The sequence below is a fragment of the Rissa tridactyla genome, chromosome 9 (genome assembly GCF_028500815.1).
Source record: "Rissa tridactyla isolate bRisTri1 chromosome 9, bRisTri1.patW.cur.20221130, whole genome shotgun sequence".
Lineage (NCBI taxonomy): Eukaryota > Metazoa > Chordata > Aves > Charadriiformes > Laridae > Rissa > Rissa tridactyla.
The window spans coordinates 49,404,426-49,424,737 of record NC_071474.1 but is presented as its reverse complement, the minus strand read 5'-3'; the positions used below and the strand labels follow the sequence as shown (position 1 = coordinate 49,424,737).

Sequence of the window (20,312 nt, the reverse complement as noted above, 5' to 3'; positions counted from 1 at the left end):
CTTAAATACGCCAGCCCACCCTAACAGCACAACACAGGCAGCCTGAGCCATCTTGTGGAAAGATTACGGAGGGTGAAATATACTGACGAGAAGGACTCGAAAAATACACAAAACCAGTCACAGCTGTAGCTCTGGGAGTTTCTGTTAGCAAGCTCTGCAGGACTAATGCAAAATGAGGACATCTCATTCTTAATCACAGAGAAACAGGCTGCCACACAAAGTGCTATCCTGGAACTTGCAGTAGCAGCAAAGTGAGGAACTACGTTACCTTCAACTAGTTCCTTCTAAGGGGGGAAAAAAAAAGCCTGCTCTAAATGCAATGACACATGGAGTGAGAGAAGGGAACAGAAGGACACTCCTTCTCCTGAAGCGTGAGGTCTGCAAGGCTTAAACTAACTTGTCAAGTCAAAAATCCAGGTGTGACCATCACATGACTCTGAAATAAGGCAATGGCAACGCACTGCCTGGCATCTGACTGCTCTCTGTCATGCTTTGCAAGACGAGTCCGCTAAAAAAGATAGAAAGTGTATTTTAAGTTCAGTAAATGTCAGAGAAAGATGGGCTATGGCTCTCAACGATGGTGTACAAGTATTATTCCAAACCATGTCTTGCAAAAACCATATTTGCCTTCAACCATCTTACTGTCTTCTGCTCTGACAACTGTGACCAGCAAAGACTGGTCTTCCAGATCGCTTTGTTGTAAAGCAGAGCCACTAAGAGAAGCCAGACAGCAAAAGTCATGGGGAACAGGAGAGGTGCCTGAGGACTGGAGGAAGGCTAACCGTCACTCCAATCTTCAAAAAAGGCAAGAAGGAGGACCCAGGGAACTACAGGCCGGTTAGTCTCACCTCTGTGCCTGGGAAGGTAATGGAGCGACTCATTCTGGATGTCGTCTCCAAACACATAGAGGAACAGGAAGTTATTGGAAGTGGTCAGCATGGATTTACCAAGGGCAAATCATACCTGACCAATCTGATAGCTTTCTATGATGTTATAACAGGTTGGCTGGATGAGGGGAGAGCCGTAGATGTCATCTACCTTGACCTTAGCAAGGCTTTTGACACTGTCTCCCGTAACATCCTCATTAGGAAGCTGAGGAAGTATGGGCTAGACGAGGTGACAGTGAGGTGGATCGAGAGCTGGCTGAGTGACAGAACCCAGAGGGTTGTGATCAGCGGCACAGAGTCCAGTTGGAGGCCTGTAACGAGTGGTGTCCCTCAGGGGTCAATACTTGGACCAATTTTGTTCAATATATTCATTAATGACCTAGATGAGGGGACAGAGTGTATCCTCAGCAAGTTTGCTGATGATACCAAGCTGGGAGGGGTGGCCGACACTCCAGAGGGCCGTGCTGCCATCCAGCGTGACCTGGACAGGCTGGAGAGCTGGGCAGAGAAGAACCTAATGAGGTTCAACAAAAGCAAGTGTAGGGTCCTGCACCTGGGAAGGAAGAATGCCAAACACCAGTATATGTTAGGGGCGGACATGCTGGGAAGCAGCTCTGAGGAGAAGGACCTGGGGGTCCTGGTAGACAGCAAATTATCCATGAGCCAGCAGTGTGCCCTTGTCGCCAAGAAGGCCAATGGCATCCTGGGCTGCATAGGGAAGACTGTGGCCAGTAGGTCGAGGGAGGTCATTCTCCCCCTCTACTCTGCACTGGTGAGGCCACAACTGGAGTACTGTGTCCAGTTTTGGGCTCCCCAGTTCAAGAGGGACAGGGAACTACTGGAGCGAGTCCAGCGTAGGGCAACCAAGATGATTATGGGACTGGAGCACCTCCCTTATGAGGAAAGGCTGAAAGAGCTGGGACTCTTTAGCCTGGAGAAGAGAAGGTTGAGGGGGACCTGATTAATGTTTACAAGTATCTAAAGGGTGGGTTTAAGGAGGACAGAGCCAGGCTCTTTTCAATGGTTCCCAGCGACAGGACAAGGGGCAATGGGCACAAGCTAGAACATAGGAAGTTCCGTTCAAATACACGGAAAAACTTCTTTACAGTGAGGGTGACAGAGCACTGGAACAGGCTGCCCAGGGAGGTTGTGGAGTCCCCTTCTCTGGAGATTTTCAAGACCCGCCTGGATGCAGCCCTGAGGGATGTGCTTTAGGCAATCGTGCTCTAGCAGGGGAGTTGGACTAGATGATCTCTAGAGGTCCCTTCCAACTCTGAAGATTCCGTGATTCCGTGAAAAGGTCCTCGATGACTTTGGATGTCAACTCCCAAGCTGGCTCATCCCTTCCATAGGCAGCTTGAAAAGAGCCATTTGACTTTAACAGACTCAGATCCCTCATAGGAAGCGCACGAGTGCAAGAGCAGCAAGTTGTGTTACGGAGTGCTCAGTGGGCCGGCATGTGCGCTCAGATCTGTGCCCGCGGCGGCTGGTAAACGCTGCACTGAACTGCACACCCTGCCTGCATCCATCAGCAAATCTGCTGGTGGCTGGGAGCCTCCTCCCTTGGCAAAGGTGGAGAATGGAAGCTTCATCCTAATTTTGTCCAAGCCCTCCACAGGCAACAGCCCATCTTATGGATGCAGAACAGGATGAAGCTTGCTTTTGTTTACACAAGGCTTTCCTGGTTCACACTGTGGCTTTTTTAAACAGAGCCAAGTCTTGACATACCCCTCTCCATGCTTCAGAGGAAGCCAGAGGATATACAGCCACCCCCACATCCAAGCTGAAATGCAGTTGGGCAGGAGGAGGACCCCAGATACACTGCAGAACACGCATATATCCTCGAGGGAAGGCGGACACCTGCATCCTGGGCACTGAATTGCTTGATGGAGTTTGCCTTCTCCATGTAGCCACCCACCAAACACCCAGCCAAGCGCTCCCATGGCATCTCCAAGTTAAGAGCCCCAAAACAAACCTCCACCATCCTCGCTTGGACGTTAAACATGTGGGGCCATGTGCTGCCACGCTCATATGCCTCTCTTCATTGTGAAGGGGCTGGCAAGCAGTGGCACAAGAAGCCAGGTTTCTATGCCCTTAACGAGCGTAGAGGTCTCAGAAAGCCAGGCCTGAGATTTTTCTCCCCACCAGCATCCGCACAGGGAGTTGCGTCAGCGCACTCTCACTGCGCTCTCCACCGTGACCTCTCCCCAGGCCTCAAGCACAAGCATTTCTTGTAGCTGCCTTACTACAGAAGCATCTCCCTCTGCTAAGGACCTATGTGCATGTACTGTTGGACATGGGTATTCCTGACTGTGCTGTGTCCCAAAGGCAGGGTTCAGGAGCAGGCTTCCAGGAGAGACTGGTACCTGTATGCACCTTGCAGCTTTCCTCAGAAATCAGACTTGTTTCAGCGCTCCTAAGAAGCAGTAGGTTCCCATCCCTGGATGAACACTCTGGGGGAGAAGCACAATGCTATCCAGTACAAGCTGTCCCACGCTGGCCTTAAGACAGGGCTTGCACATCCACTCGACAAAGAGAGGCTAGTAGATCTCAAACTCCTGCTCTCGTGCATGCCAAAGCCCATGCAATCCCTCACCAGAAGACAGAGCACCGTGCCGAATAGCTGAGCCACAGGAAGCCCCAATGTGGGGGCTGTGCAGGTACCTGGCTGCAACTCTCCCATGAGTTTCATCAACCAACTGGGATTCCCATGACAAGGGGAATAGATTCTGCGGGCATAGATTAACACACACAAAGGCTGGGACATAACAGAGGTGGAGACTGCAGTTGCTAAGCCAAGAGCTGGGAAGAAGACACACACTGGCCCTCATACGCTCAGGCTGCGCATGCCTTCTGCAATGAGCACGTGTCATGGTTTAGCCTCAGACGGCAACAAAGAACCACGTGTCGCTCTCTCGGGCCTTCCCAATATGGGAAGAATCGGAAGAAAAAAGGCAAGACTCTTGGGTTGAGACAAAGGCAGTTTAACAGAACAGCAAAGGGAACAAGCAAACAACAACAATAACACAGATAGAGGAATATACAAACACGGTTATGGAACCGCCGCTCCCCGTCCGGACCTGGGATGCCCCGCTCCAAGCAGTGACTTCCAGCCGGGGGCATGGCTCACATGTCATGGAATACCAGGAAAAATTAACCATATCCCCGCTGGAACCAGGACAGCAAGTAACAGCATTTTCCCAGCTGGCCCCTCCTGGTGCCAGGCTCAAACCATCGCATCCAACACAACGACTGGCCTTTTCACAGCTTCACTGGTTTATTAGCTTCAGCTATTAATTTCCCACTGACGAGTACACAGATCCAGCTGGCAATTTTTCCAGTTGACTGTTCTTTTTCCATGAGTGACAAGAGCTTGGAGGACCACAGACACAAGGAAGTTACTGGTTTGAGTAAAGCAGCCACCAGGCTGCAGCCTCAGCTGAAAGCCCACACGAGCAGGATCAGGCAGTTTGGTCTGTGCGGAGAGGAGCCAGATCGGGGACAGCATCCAAATTAAAAGGCAACATTAGCTGCAGTGAAGACAAGCCTAAAACTGCTTGGGATCTGCCATGGCTTCTGATCTCATGGAAAACAGGACAAACAATAAGAAGGATGTCAGCTTCACTGCAGATTGCCTGCAGCTGCCCGACTGCAGCAAGGTTCCTGCCTCCTGCCCATGGCAGTGTTGCTGTGTTAAAAGGAACTTGCATTTAGTTAAGTACCCAAACCTAGACCGGATTAAGAGGGGATTCTGTAGCTAAGCTCCAACAGAGCTTTCCACTCTTGGAAAACAATTTTTCTCCTCTCCAAGCCAGAGTGGTCTTCAGAAATCATGTCAAAGAAGGTGTTTATTGCTGCTGTAATCTTATTACAGAGCCATTCTGTCAGACAGCCTCAGCAAAACATGGGACCAAGTAACCAGAAATTGTTGCATTTGTGTCTGTCTCAGAGACAGCGTAACAGCAGCCCCAAACCCAACTTTCTTACTAAGAGACATTCAGGCACTGACCCAAACCACTGTCAAGCAACCAAGTGCAAATCAGCTGGAGAAATCACATCCAGGTTTGATGCACATCTGCACTGCTTCCCATTTTATTTCAAAGTATGAAAAAGACTTAAGCTATAAATCCAAAGATGCAGTTTCCAATGAGAACAAAAAGTTGTCCGAAAGGCTTTACTAAGGAAGAAGAGATGGGAAGAACCAAGTTTTTACACTGCAAGAGGAGCTACTGGAGTCTCCAGCTGGGAGGTCTAAGCCCTGAGAGTTAGGTAAGAACAGCTCGGTGACACCGGGGATACTGGGACAAAACCAACCTGAGGGAACCAACCAGAAAATCTGAGCATTTCCTGTGACAGAAAGCTTTTTGAAAATGGGAATTTTCCTAAAGGAAGTGGTGGAAGCCCAACTGCTTCCATTATCTCAAACCAGATAAAGCCCTTAAGAATAAACAAAAGAGAATGTTACTGCACTGGGTGCCAGTTTTCTTTGAAAGGGGAGTTTTGATATCTAAAAGTAATTATTTTTTAATATGTCCAGTTTTCATGAGCCAGGCAATTTTCCAATTAATTTATTTTTTAAAATGAAAGTCCTGGTACCTGTTACTAGCCCTATATACCCCCTCATAGGTATCTTTTAGCAATCTTCTACACAGAGAAATGCCACAACATTTTCTGCACACAGCAAGACTTACACGCTGTAATACACAGGCTGGGGGCAATGGGCAAGGATAACCTACCCACAACTCCCCGACTGTTGAAGAGTATCCAGAAGACAGAAAACTCAGATGATGCAGATGGAGACTGCTGCATACATGTGAATTCTATCTGTTACAAGGGTACAGACCTTTGCATCACCTGAAACCTTGGTGCTACAGACACTGGACCTGTCATCCTCATTGCATAAGGTGGATGAAAATATTCCAGATAATTCAAGCCGAGGTGGCAGAGTGGGCTCTCAGATGTAATGCTCCTGCCTCATTTATGGTAGGCAGGATTTTAATGAAGAACAAGATTAAAGCCCCTACTTTTAGTGTTACCCCATGCAAGGTGCATACTGGATCACATCTTTGCATATAACCAGGTATCCCTGCCTCGCTCCGAACCAGAGGCTCAGCCAATTCAGTCCTGTCAAGTACCGGATGAAGCGCAAGGAATTACAGAAACCAAAAAGATGGCCCAAAACGTGCCACCTGGAGAAGCAGCCACCGCCTTTCCTGCATGCACTCAGCAAGTCCCGTAGAGCCCACTGGGCACAGCCAGTCGCTAGCCTTGCACTTTTCTTTTTACCCAGGGTCTCACTTGACTAGGACAGGTCTGGAGAACTGCTGAACACCCAGAGCTGCCCCCAGGACCCGCTTAAACATCTAAGTACCATAATAATGCTGAATCCTCTTGCAAACCAAGCCTTACATCTTACCAACGGGCAAATAGAGAGATAGCAGAATACTTCTTGGCCATACATCACTTCTGGACATCCAGAAAACTGGAACAGCATCCAGAGAAACTCTGTGTTTGCACTATTCTTTATACTCATCCCCCCGCATCTGCTATCTGCAGCAGAGAGGAGAGGAGTTAGGCAGACAGACTGACAGCTTCCTGGACAACACTGCTCTCTTGAGATGATGAAGGAGGTACCATCCTCCAGACTGTACATTCCCATGCTATTTAAGATCATTGCAACAAGTCAAGCGAGCAAAGTCCTGTGTCCAGGCCAGGGGAGAAAAAAAACCACTTGCAGTGGACATAACCATGACACAACTGTTTCTTGCAGCACGTCTCAGATGCACAGTTTGGGAAGAAAGCTCTTGTGGGCTGGGAAGGGGAAACAGCTTTCGCTACAGAGGGTCCAACTCCACTTCCCAATTCTCTTCAGCTCTGCACACACACCCACACCCCACTCACAATGCAAATTGTCCCATTCCCTGCCCCAAGCCCCTGCCATTCCCCCAAAAAGGCCTGGCTTCCTGTTTGCTCACTGCTGGGAGCAGCAGTGGCAGTTGGTGGGGTGGGGAGCGAAGCAGAGGTTGTTCAGCAGGTACGAAGTGCTTTTTGTTCCCTTGACAGGGCTCAGATGCTGCTTCTCCTGCTTCTAATCCTCCTGGAGACCCCCGGAAGAAGGGGCAGGAGCAGTTCAGGAACGCAGCTGTGTTCAGTTTGTGGTATCTTAGCAGGGCCACAGCTTGTCTCTTTGACCCCTGGCAATGAAAAGCGCATAAGAGGTTGAATTCAAGAATGAAGACCTTTACAGACCGGCCAATGGGGATTCTGCCCCAGGACCTCCTCCCACAGTAGCAGTGCCCTGTGTTATCACCACCCCCTGTGCTGGTCACCGGCTGCCAGTTCCTTTCATTTGGTTGCAAACACCTCCCTCCCCAACACATCATGCTCAAAAAGTACACCAAACGTGCCGCTGGCTCACTGCTGCCTGCATATACACAGTATCTCACACAAAACACAAAAGCACAGCCGGAGCACACGATCACACAGAGGCAAAATCTCCCCAGCTCGGTGCAAAACAGAGCAACATGGTTTACCTCCTCCCCAGAAAATAGCCTCCAGGAGGCAGCAGCAGCCAGAAGGCTGGGTCTGAGAGCCCACTGCTCTGCCTGGTGAGCCACCTTGCTCCCACTGCATGCGAGCATGCTGTGCTCCCTCCACCTTCATCATTCTGTAAATCCCACCAGGGGAAAAAAAAAAAAAAATAATCACACCTTACAAAAAGATCTCAACATTGTTTATGAAAGCATTTCACACTAGTTTACTGATGCTTCACTCCATTTCCTCATGTCCTGTCGCTGGTCACCAGAGAGATTAGCACCCCTGGAGGAAGGTGCATACTGCTCTTATCCTTCAGGGCCCTTGGTGCAGGAATCACTAACACAACAAATAAACCGTTCAGATCAACAACAAACAGGCAAAACCTAACCACCTTCAGCAGTTAATTCCTACAGAGGGAACCATCCTTTTCACTGCCTGCATAAACGAAAGATCCAATCTTGTTTAAAACCTGTTTCTGCAGAAACCTGGTTAAAGGATCATAAGCACGACACCCCTCAAAAAACATCTTGTATCTGTAATCACCAGTTTGTATAATGATGAATTTCCAGTTTGAACCCACACAAATGCTTTACTTCCTTGTGCATACTGGTCCATGAGATCCTTAGACAACGGCAAAACCGTAATTCTCCTTTGTAGTCACGGTAAGCTTGAACTGCATTGCACGTGCAGGTGTGTTTCTGTAGGGTCAATAATATTGATCTGCTGTTTGAGACCTAGATTGTGTCCATTCAACCAGCCGTCCAGCCCCACTCCAGACATTAAAAGCGCCAGCACTGGAGCTGAGACAGCTCATAGGGGATCACGAACAGCACCAGGCGCCACGGCCCACTGCAAGACCGCTGGTCAGAAAAGCTCCAAAGTTGCACCTGGTTGTTACTTTCTGTAAGTTGATGAAAGCAGGGCTAAAATTCAAAGCCTTGAGAGAGGCCTGGCTCTCTCCTGGCAAAAGTACACGCTCAAGCCAAAGAGCTCTTTGAGCAAACAGGTGACTCCCCCTCACCACCCTCTCTGTAATTATCTGAGACAGGAGTTTATTGGTGCCCGAGATCACTTGCAAAAAGATGCAGACAGGCTTGGGTTTTGGGAACAAGCACCCACTGTGCTGCTAGGACAGTGCGTTATTGTTACAGGAGTGTCTCAACAAAACAGTATTGAGTGGCAAGGACGCCGTTTGGATTAGGTGGAACGACTCAGCTCTCGCACAAGAAGGAACGGTTTGTCAGAGCTTTACCTCGTGATCGGGGATCTCGGAGGACAGTGTTCTCCCAAGGATGACCCCAGTCAAGTATGTCCAGCAGCGAGCTGTGTTGGCAAGGTTGTAGCCTCCTGTCTCCAGCGAGAATTGTGATTTTGGAGGGGAAGAGTGGGGAAAGGGAAGATGGAAGAGAGAGGGAGAGATTTTAGTGGAAGGGACAAATTGCAGAGGCAACGCACGCAGTTTACGTGAATTCAGCTTATTTCATCCACTCAAGCTGTGGCCAAAACCTGCATTTTGCACCTGCTAGCTACACGAGGCCAGGTCCGAATGACACTGTATGCAAGGGCAGACCTCCCAAACTGAACCCCAGTTACATCTAGTGTGGGACAGGCCAGGCTCCTCCAGCCACCATCTCAGATCCAGCAGGAGACCCTGGCCCCACGTGCTAGGCTCTCTCCTGGCAGCAAGGAAAGGTGTTAAAAGGTAGCAGGGAGAGAAGCGCAAGGGCAGCAGTGGAGACAGGGGATTCCTGCTTTTTAATGCCAGCCTTCAACCCATAAAGCATAATACGCATTCCCAGACATTTGCTGGTATGGAATAATTACTCAAATGATCAAAAATACAGCTTTGTTCACACATTATAAAATCAAAAAGCTTCTAGGGTAGAATACAGCCGCAGCTGCTACGTGAATAATCCACCATGTCATCTGCGATTCCCTGTACAATATTGCTTGCAAAGCAACACGGGGGACAAAGCGGAATGGAGAGTCCACGGTCTCTCCCTGTGATAATACAGCAGATACGGGAACGAGATGGTCCTATGGAACTGATAAGCTGCATACTTGATACTCTGAGCCAACAGTCTGTCGAATTTTGATGAAATGCTGTCCTTTGTGCAAACTTTGCTCATTATAGTGTCATTATGACACCAAAACACACCTCCATCCCAAAGGCTATCCGCCTCCAAGGTGCGACCGCTCCTCCTTGAGTCTGTGCCCTGAATTTTTCGTAAACTGTACCTTTAAATGTGAGGTGAGATAATTTTACACCAATCATAATAAAAGTATTTATGACTAAAGCCACTCAAACCGCACCTTAAAGGTACAAAATAGTCTAAAAATAGCCCAAGAAAGGGGGGTTAGCAGGGAAGACACCATCGTGAACAAGTCAAGGAGGACTCCATCACAGACTGCCTTTGACTTCTGGGACCAGTCGACGGGCTGAGCCTTTCTTCCCCCACATAGAGACGCCTGTGGGTAAGACTTGGACTATACCGTGTGCTTCATCAGGAAACTTAGAAATCTCTCTAAAGAGTCTCTTTCCCACACTTACAGCCAGGGTGTATTGTCTATAACTTTGTCGTGTTTTGTATGATTAACAATACTTTTATTTGCACGTGCTTTGCAGACAGTGTATTTATCCCCAGCAACCCATAAGAACCTATATATCTGTTGCTTAAATAAACCACACTATTTAAGTAGTTAGTCATTTCAGTTTCTCATTGAACACGACCAAAGACTTGAGAGTGGCCATGTTAGTTCATGAGCATGACTAGACCGAAGATGCAGTCCACTATTAGTGTATCCAAATCGTAATAGTTTAATATATTAAATGCGACTGGACTGACAGTGGTGAATTGGGCATCCCTCAGAATTTAAACCTAGCTGCACCTAGCCTCCCACCTCGGTGAGGAGTATTAGAATGCAAGGGGGTTTACTTTCTGCCAAAACCGTTTTACCCCTTTCACACAACAGCTGGTGAGCTCTTTAGCACTGTCGTGTTTGAGAGGATAAATATGAAGCTCATTAGTACAACTTGTAACTGCTTTACAAGTAAATGAGGTTTCACAGTCAGTATGGTAATGGTCACCTCCATGGCAATGGTACATGAGCTCACAAGGAGAAACCTGAGCTGAAAGCAATCCTGCAAGAGACTCAGAAAAAGTTTTTTTTTCCCCCAGCAAAGACCACTAAAATAGTAAGACAGAAAACCACTTTAAAAAGAGAGGAAGACTGTATTTTTTAGCATTCCCTTCTGATTGGGTTGGGTTTTTTGGTTTTGTTTTTTTTTTTTTTTTTTTTTTTTTTTTTTTTTGCAAGACTCCTTCCCCAATTTCCCCTTCAAAATACTTCCACAAGCTGCAGTGGTGGGACATACTCACAAACTGAAAAAGTGTGATACGCAATTTCAGTTTTGAAAATACCAAAAAGACACTTGGTATTTTCACAACTGACAAATAGTTGGCTCTCAGTTTTTGCCAGAAGTTTTGGGGTTTCTTTTTGCCTGAAAGGTGCCATTCCCAGCATACCCACAGACATGCCACAGCAGGACTGAACACTCGTAACCTTTCCAAAACAATGTGCACTGGCACATCAAATTTTAGGCTCAATGTGCTCTACCTGATCTCTACCATCTCAAAAAAGAGAACAGCTAGAGCTGATATGGCTCCAGGCACAGATCTGGGGGGCTCTCCCTATCACACAGTGGCTTTTGCTGTTCTGAAATGCTCTACTCCATAAAGCCTGTGCCGTGCTCTCCCCACTGGATTATGCAGCATCACAGAGCTAAGTCAACCTTAGCTTTCTCTGGGTATCAGAGCCCTGCTATACCGTGCAGGCAGCCAGTCCTTTTCCCAAGCCCCTGCTTGAATCCACATGAATTCATTCATTGCCAGATGCCTGAGGTAAGTTTGGGAACACAGCGCTCGCTTTTGAAGAGAAGCGCTGCAGGGCTGATGAACAGAGATGTTAATCAGAGGTGCCAATGAGAAGCCAGGGTCAGTTCATCGGGGTTAACAGCCTCTGCTCTCCTCCAGAGGAACCAAGGAGCCTTTAACTCAAGGTCTTAGGGTCAGGATTGAGAATTGCACCTCTCAGTATCAAGGATTTGATGGGGCTTTGAGGAACCTGGTCTAGTGGGAGGTGTCCCTGCCCATGGCAGGGGGGTTGGAACTAGATGATCTTTAAGGTCACCTCTGACCCAAACTATTCTATGATTTCAGGCCTGTGGGAAAACAGTACTGAGCCACAGAGTGCCCTCCTGAGGCTGCCCAGAAGTCACCCTGCTGACCTCCAGCCAGTGCCCGAGCCTCAAGGCACACACTCAAGGAAGGGTCGCAAGACGACAAACCTGCTTCCTCGTGAACAGCAGGATGCGCATGCACTCACCTCCTCCCAGGATGAGAGTTGCTAGCTGCCACTGCAGGACGTACTTCAGACACTTGCCCACTCCCTCAGGCGTCATGTTGAAAGAGCACATGGGATCTCCGGCGATGGTGTCTGCCCCAAGCTGCAGCACAACCGCATCTGGGTTGAAGGCGGCATACACCTCCTTCAGCACACTGTGGAGAGGAGAAGCGGTGGGGCTTACCGCAGATGTGGCTCAGAGGGATGCTGGTAGCATAGCCCTGATCCCTCAGATCCATTGATGCTTCTCAAGGTGTCTGTATTCTCTGCTCCCACCCCCTTCATACCAGTTACGCTCCCTCTGCTCCCAGTTAGCCTTCTGCCTCTGCTACTCTCCTGCAGTAAGGTTAGCTCTCAAAGCGCTCATCACAAGGCAAAAGCATCACTGAGAACAGCGGGGAGGGGGCATCTAGTCCTGATCGGCTTAGTGGTAGCATCAAACCACACGTTTACATTGACCGCCCTGAGCAGAACAGCTGCAAGCCAAATGCAGGGGCTTTTCTCCCCTGTTAAAGTCATGGTGAAGAGTAGGGTCTGGCAAGACAACAATCCTAAACTCTCAGACACCTCTCACCAGGACAGGACGAACAGAGGAAGGTTCTGTCTAGGTTCTCACTCTCCTCTTTCCCATATGGCTCTTAAGGCAGAAATACATTTTGCCCGGCTCTAGCCGATCCTGGGGTGCAGCACGGCCAGTGTTCTGGAGACAGTTTATTAGAAGTATTTTCTCTTGCAGAAGGCAACTGGGCATGTCAGACATTTGGCTTTGCTCCAGGTTTTTAGTACTACAAACACCACAAAGGGAATAATCCTGTTCCCAGCACTGTGCTCCAAAGCCCAAAATACAAGGCAAATACTGGAGAAAAACATGTTCCTTTCACAACAACGTTTTTATTTTGCTAAAGTAGAAACACATGTGATCCCTTGAATAAATGTTTTTGCCTTGGTTAAGAGAACCTAAGCATCCCCAATTCTTATTTGATATGCTTATGGTAGTTATTTATTCTCTAAAATCCCATGCAAGTAAACTGTATCAGAGCAAGAGGGCTTACGTTTCACAGATCTGGTAATACTTCTCATCCTGAATGCCATCTTGAATAGGTACATTCACACTGTAATAGCGGCCTTTCCCCAGGCCAACATCTGTCACATCACCTGTGCCTGAAAAACAAAAACACCCCAGGGTTAATTATGAGGCAAAGGGGACCGGCAGCAAGAGAAACGTGTGGGATGTCTCAGATGAGAGCAGAGAGCCAGGACCTTTGCCATGCTTATGGAAAATTCCACTTGCCACCACCAATAAAGGAAGGGTTGGATGGACCTGGTTCTCACCCTTTGCCAATTCTGTCATGCAGTTTTCAAGGGCTGCAGGTGGCTGCCCAGCAGTGGCTCTGCCCAGAGCTTAGCCACAGCCAGAAAGGGGGAAATGCCAAGCATAGTTCACTCTTCGTTCTTTTTTGTGGGTTAACAGGAGAGGCAGTGAGAAAGCTCTGCTGGACAGAAGGGATGGGACTTGCCTTTGCTGGGGCCTCATCAGTGATGCAAGAGCCGAATTAGCACAAACCTCGCACGTTCAACTTGCCTGGGAAAAATCCTGGCGAAAACTTGTGCAGAGAAACAGTCATGACTTTTGACGTGAAACTAAAGGCATCTTCAACTCCTATCAGAAAAGGGAAGAGAAAAAAGCTTTCATGCATCATTCACATAAATGCCAGAGTCTAAACACAAACAAGCCACTCAATAAACATGAGGCAGCAAGCAGAGCAGGAACAGAATGAACAACGCAGAAAAACAGATGTGGCTAAATAAATCCATCCTTAATCAACGGAGACCCAAATTCAACTGCAGCAAAGGTCATAACTGGAATGAAATTGGCAGGTCTCATGCTAATCAGTACTGAATGGGTCTCAATAGCTCAGGTCAGTGCCCACATTAGCAGCACTCGACTGCGCTACTTGGCCTGCAATGCTGGGGGAGGGAGCTGAGCAGGGATGCCTTGGCTAGGGCTTGACTCTGATTAGAACCAGACCTACCGGGCTCTCTTGCCTTTTCTTAGCACTGCTGCTGTTCAACGTGTCTTTCCTTTTCCTTAAAGACACATTAAAATAGTTGGGGTGGGGAGGGAAAAAGAAGTAACAGCAAACTTAACAGAAACCAAATGCGGGGGGAAAACAGAGCAAAATGAAACACACCATAAAATTTAGGAGAGCAGGACATGATAAATGCTGTTGAAATAATGTCCCTGAAGGAGAGAGCACGGCCAGCTCTGGCTCTAGTTTTATAGCGTCGAGCCTTCTTTAAAAGCAACATTTACTATTGACTGCTTCCCTCTTGCCGTGGTGGCATTAAACTATTAAGCACTGTCAGCAGCTGTTCTGCCGGGATGGCAGACAGGGGACTTGGGGAAGTACTTGCTGGAGAGCCCCTGGCAGAGGGGATTACTGGAATGGCAAGATACTGTTTGTTGCTTTAGGTACAAGACTGCTGCCCAGGCCCTCAAGAGGTCTGATAAGCAGCATAAGGCAAATCCAGAAAGCAGGACAACGCAGAAATGGATTGAGGGAACTTGTACTGAAAGGAAGGAAAGCCACAGCTCTTGCAGCAGGTAAAGCCCTACTGCCCCGACAGGCCTCGACTTCTCCCATTCCTCGCCCTGAGTCTGTGTGTCTCTGCTGTTTGCAGCCTGTCCTGCGCCTTACCATCCCCATGATGCAAATCCAAATCGATATAAAGGACACGGTCAAATTTCTGGCGTAGCCGCAGGATCCCCAAGACAGCGTCATTCAGGTAACAGAAACCAGAAGCTTCATCTCTGTGAAAACAATGTTTGTCAGGTTGAACATCACCAATGCAATCGCCATCGATATCAGCATTGTCACTTTCACTTTGCAAGTCTCCACCTCGCAGCGGGGCAGAGGAAGGTGAAGAGCCTGGCCAAGGCCGAGCAGCAATCAAAGGATGGGTCAGGAGCAGCTCAACGCAAGGCTGGGAAGCACAGGGAACACGACTGCTTGTGCCAATTGCTTCTCAACCCTGGGCCTTGGGAGATGGGTGACATAAGTTAAAATAAAACATATATCCATGGAAAATGGGGAAGCCCTGGAAACAAATTATTTTACCACGCCAGAATCACAGGATTCAAGGACGAAATTTTTACTTCTCCTGTCGTTCTGGAAGATTGTTACTGACACCACAGCTCAGAGCAAACAGCCACCCAGAGACCACAAGGGAAACCAGAGGTGGGTCCCGCACAGTTTCAAACCTCTTCTTATTAAACCAAAAAAGCTACAGAATTTGGACAACATGTTGCCATGTTCCCCTTCTCTTCCAAGCTGGGAGTGGCACCAACTGTGTGCCCTTCCACAGCCCTTCTCTACGGACTTTGCGAGTTCCATTCCCACTTGAACTCCCAGAGATAACCAAGTATCAATGGATGGTGGGACTCCTCTGAATTTATCTGCCCTAGACCCACGCTGCAGTCCATGACAGCACCAGGATTGGGCTGTACCAACGTGCTCTCAGGCCTCTGCGCTACACTCTGCTTCTTTCCTATCTACCTCCTGCCTTCCCTCACCCCTCTCACACCACGCTCTCTCTTCCAGCTGGATGGCCGCACCCTGAGGGTTCGCAGGGAAGCTGGGACCTAGGAGGCAGGGTTCAGACACCAGGTGAGAAAACACAAGGGAAGAGATTGTTTTCTTACTTCTTTGCATGATGCCACCCTCCAGGCCAGTTAATCGCTACCTTGCACTTGCCATCCAGCAGGCACTGGGCTGCAGTGATGGTGGCTCCTCCCACAGCTGCTGCGTACTCAAAGATCCCTTCAGTAGCTGGACAGTCGTAACCTGTGGGCAAGAGTCCATGTGTCAGACATGACAGGCCTTTTCCTCTGGTAGAAGCATATTCTTTTTGTTTTGAGCTCTTTCTTTAACTGCTGCTCTTTCTGTTACAGGGACAATCAAAAGGCCATGGCACAAAACCCTCACAACATGTATCAGATTCAGACTCGCACAGCAGATTCAGAAGGCGTAAGCAGGGAAAAAAAATTGCATTGGATTTGTGGGGCAAAGTTTTTGTAGTGGGGGGAGCTGCAGGGCTGGCTTCTATAAGAAGACACCAGGAGCTGCACCCATGTTGGACAGAGACGACTCCAAGACAGACCCATTGCTGGTCAAGGCTGAGCCCATCAGCAATGCTGGTGGCGCTTCTGTGGTTACATATTGAAGAATGGGTAAAAAATGCTGTGCAGCAGCTAGGAAAAAGAAGTGAGAAGACATGAGAGAAACAGCTCTGCAGAGGCCAAGATCAGTGGAGAACGAGGCAGAGGATATGCTCCTGGCACCAGAGTACGGATTCCCCTGCAGCCTGTGGTGAAGATGATGGTGAGGCAGGCTGTCCCTCTGCAGCCCATGGAGGTCCACAGTGGAGCAGATACCCACCTGCAGCCCATGGAGGACCCCACGCCCAAGCAGGTGGGTGCCCAAAGGAGGTTGTGACCCCATGGAGAGCCCATGCCGGAGCAGGCTCCTGGCAGGACCTGTGGCCCCATGGAGAAAGGAGCCCACGCTGAAGCAGGTTTGCTGGCAGGACCTGTGAGCCCCCACGCTGGAGCAACCTGTTCCTGAAGGACTGTACCCTGCGTAAGGGACCCACGCTGGAGCAGCTCATGAAGAACTGCAGCTCATGGGAAGGAACCACGCTGGAGTAGCTCATGGAGGACTGTCTCCCATGGGAGGGACCCCACGCTGGAGCAGGGGAAGAGTATGAGGAAGAAGGAGCAGCAGAGACAATGTGTGATGAACTAACAATGTCCATTCCCCATCCTCCTGCACCACTGTTTGGGAGGGAGGCAGAAGAGCCAGGAGTGAAGTTGAGTCTGGGAAGGAGGGTGGATGAGGGGGAAGGTGATTTTAGTTTTGTTTTAAATTCTCAGTATGCTACTCTGTTATTAATTAGCAATAAATTGAACTAATTTCTTTAAGTCAAGTCTGGTTTGCCCCTGATGGTAACTGGTGAGTGATCTCCCTGTCCTTAACTCGACCCACGATCTTTTCCGTCGCGTTTTCTCCCTACCCTATTGAGGAAGGGGAGAGAGCAAGCATCTTGATGGGCACCTGGTGGGCAGCCAAGGTTAACCCACCACAAAAATCAAGAATCAAAATGTTTCCTTCCACTCAGATTATTCACAGATGGGTCTTGAACCAGCTTCTGATCTGTGTGCCTGGCTAGACTGACCTACTGGTCCCTCATACCAATCTTGCAAAAACACCCTCAGTTCTCTGGCTGCCCTATCAGGGTCACTGATGTATCTCCCCCTTAAAACAGATGTCCACCAATGAGATAAGCCTAGGTATGCTGGAGGTCTATAGCTAGAATATGATCTTCACCTATTCCTACAGCAGCCTCCCTGGAGCCGTTCCCCAGCAAGGCCTGACCCCAGGGCTGCTCCTCTGCCTGCAGACAGATCAGCTTCAGAAACGTAAAGGGCAGATCTAGGGGAGACTCATGAGATCAGCGCAGAATCTGCACCACTGCCTCAGTGCCGGGTCGCTCCTCCTGTTCCCGAGACTAAGACAGTTCCCACAGCCCCCTCACCTGCTTTCACTACTGCATTGCTCAGGCTGCCTTAAGTCTAGGCAGGCAAGAGCCCTCTGCTCAAGATGTAAGCAAAGTCACCAGGAGAACAGCAGCCGCTCTGGTCCCTGGCTGTAGCTTCAGGCCGTTGTTCAGGTGTGCCTCCATCACAGTAGGCTTATGGCAGCCAGTCTCAGCTCTGTTCCAGGGGCGGCATGTCAGGGCCTTCTGTCCTGCCCAAGATCCTCAAAGCAGCAGCAAGAGGCAGTGGCTCCCGGTACACACAGGGACAGGCTGAGCTACAAGCAGCAGCAGTGTGAGGCTGATGGTACCCTCTGCTGGCAAGAGTGAAAACGCCAGCCTGACAGGTGACCGCTGGCTGACAGGGTCCAGCCAACACCCCATCAAAGAGTGCTTCCTTCTACAAACAACCAGCAGCCCACCTGAGCTCACCCCTCTGTCTAACCTCAGCGCCAGCAAAAAGCATCCTGGACCTGCTACTCAGTTAATCACTCGATGAAGATATGCGTCCTTACCCAGTCCATACTCCACAGACTCTGGATGGTCATCATCTCCCTCCTCACTGACCTTCTGCAGGTGCTGCAGGTAGGCATCTGTATGGAAGCTCGCCATCTCCTCCATGGAGGCCACTTTTGGCTTGACTATCCTAGACAGAGAGGAGGAAGGGAGCATGTCAGGACAAGAGGCTCCAGGGTTTGGCTGGAATGCCCAGCTTTAACCTCCTCGGACAAGTAGCCTTCTTTTGCCAGTTACTGTTGAAAAAGCAAACAAAAGCCCCTCCTCCTCTTGCACTGAACCATCACATTGAGTGAGAAAGCGGCTCAGCTGAGCTGGAGCAGGCCTTTTCCCCAGCTTGGCACTGTCTGCTGTGCCCACTCTGATGAGGAACACCTGCAGGTGCTGCCTGCATTAACCTTTCCACTTTGCATCAAGTTTTTTTTCCCTTTTCTGCATGTTCTCCTAGTTTCAGCAATCCCCAGCAGATCCAACATTCTGGTTACACACAAAGGAAATAACAGAGTGAAAACATCCAGGCCCAGCCCAGCACTGCGGCAGGACACCAGCCTGCTGGGTCAAGAGCTGAGCAGCACCTCACGTGCTCTTAACTTCGCCTGCATTCAAAGCAGAGACCGTCTCTCTCACCAGCAACTTGCACATCACCTTTATGGGGTTTGGGTGCTTTGCAATCTGTCTAAATAAATCTTGCGGCATGTTGAAGCCCTCTCCGAACCTCAGACTCTGGGAGCGCACGCAGGCAATGCAGTACAGCTCCATTGCTACAGGAAGAATGCAAGAAGTTCCCAGCTCGAGGGTATCCCAGGTGCCGAGCACTTCTCACCCCACGGCCAGGGCAAACAGCCCTTTGGGTCCACCTTGGTAATGGTACCTGCAGCCATGTCCCAAGCATGCTCTACCAAAATGACCAGAAAGAAAAAAATACTTTAAAAAAAAAATCAAAAAGGTCAAATAGGACTTTCTAGCCCTGCTGAACTGGAGTGCAGGATTTTTTTAAGATTTTATGAGATTCTGCATAAGAGCAGCTAAGCTAAGCTTTTTCTTTCCCTTCATATCTCCCAGTGTCAAGAGCCTAATGGGGCAGGAGGGTTCTCACTCTTCTGCCTCAGACCTCAGCTTATCTTCTCTCACAAATAGCACCAAGACCCCACAAAAAGTCTCCCAAATCAATCACAACACAGCAAAACAATACGGTCCCTCTCGGCATCAGCACAGGCCAGTGGATTTGGAGCACGCCAACAAGGATGGTTTCTACACCACCACTTCCACGCAGACCCATGAGAGCAACGGGTGACAGCATGCTCTACAGAGAAAGCACAGGGCAATTTATATTCAGTCAGACCACGAAGGATAATCATGTTACACCTGCCATAATTACCATAATCTTGTCCGTTTAGCAAAACAAGCAGACTTTCCTTAGATCCTAGAAATACGTGCTGCATGGGCTCCCATAATCACACTGCCAGTGGGGACAGTATAAGACCCGCAGTTACCCGCTATCTTCCAAACCTTAGCAGAGAAAAAAATATTCTCTTCACAGAAAATGGGAGCACTTACTTCATCTGGTCAAGTAAGGAATATGCTTCAATCAACGAATGTACCATACTGGCCTAAAAAAAGAAGACGATGACTGTGAGAGCAGCTCTAGGGCAGGTGACGGAAGCACAGCCACTGGGGCGAAACGACTCGCATCGAAGGCATAAGGTGATTTTTTCCCAGCGCACAGCTGAACTGGCAGCAGCCTGAGCTGGGTCCCCGGACAGGGGCTCCCCCGGAGGTGTGCGGCACAGGAGGGCGCGGGGGGCCTTCCCGCCGTCTCCGGAAAAGGCACAGCAGCGCTCGGCTTCTCCAACAGCGGCACCGGGAAGTGTCCCTTCTGTGTCCCCGCTCCCGCCGCCAGCGGCGGTGTGACGGGAGAGACGGGCTCTCCTCCCGCCCAGGGCCCCGCCGCCGCCCCTTGCCCCAAGCTCCCTGCACCCTCCCGCTGCCCCCGGTGCCGGCAGCCTCCCCAATGCCCCGTGACTCCCCGGCGGGCTCCTCTCCGACCCCAGACCTTACCACGGCGCTCCCAACGCCCGTTAACAGCCACCCCCCCGCCTTTCCCCGCCCGCCCCCGGCGCAGCGCTGACCCGTTTGGGCACTTTGCAGAGGGAGTCGCAGAGGGCCACGTACTCCGGGCTGTACACGTAGACCGGCGGGGCCGCCGCCGCCGCCATCGGGGCCGCCACGCCGGGCCGGGCCGCCCGGGGCACGCCGCGGCGGGCACTTCCGGCCGCGGGGCAAGCCGGGAGGCACCGTGCCGCCCCGAGGCATGCCGGGAGCTGTAGTCCCCGTCCCGCCCCCCCCCCCAGCCCGGCGAGGAAAGCAGGCCGC

At 50.0% G+C, this 20,312-nt stretch overlaps 1 protein-coding gene across 12 annotated transcripts in view; it reads right to left on the bottom strand.

Annotated features, from left to right (window-relative positions):
• The window catches only part of HDAC8 (histone deacetylase 8), a 29,223-nt gene extending 9,027 nt beyond the window's left edge, over window positions 1–20,196 (bottom strand). For 2 of the 12 annotated variants that reach the window (XR_008468305.1, XM_054213386.1), the window contains exons 1-9: window positions 20,069–20,193; window positions 19,497–19,549; window positions 17,939–18,069; window positions 15,532–15,673; window positions 14,528–14,640; window positions 13,411–13,488; window positions 12,881–12,989; window positions 11,811–11,983; window positions 8,677–8,775 (exon numbers count right to left, since the gene is read on the bottom strand). Coding sequence is in view for 9 of the 12 variants with exons in the window: in XM_054213386.1 (XP_054069361.1) it covers window positions 8,677–8,775; window positions 11,811–11,983; window positions 12,881–12,989; window positions 13,411–13,488; window positions 14,528–14,640; window positions 15,532–15,673; window positions 17,939–18,069; window positions 19,497–19,549; window positions 20,069–20,155 (985 nt within the window). In the remaining 3 variants the exon portion in view is untranslated. Of the gene's footprint in view, window positions 1–1,754; window positions 7,082–7,420; window positions 7,555–8,676; window positions 8,776–11,810; window positions 11,984–12,880; window positions 12,990–13,410; window positions 13,489–14,527; window positions 14,641–15,531; window positions 15,674–17,938; window positions 18,070–18,584; window positions 18,604–18,654; window positions 18,783–19,496; window positions 19,550–20,068 lie in introns of those variants that run through there. The other 10 variants (XM_054213388.1, XM_054213385.1, XM_054213387.1 and 7 more) reach the window with 10 other exon arrangements.
• Between the last annotated feature and the right edge of the window lie 116 nt (window positions 20,197–20,312).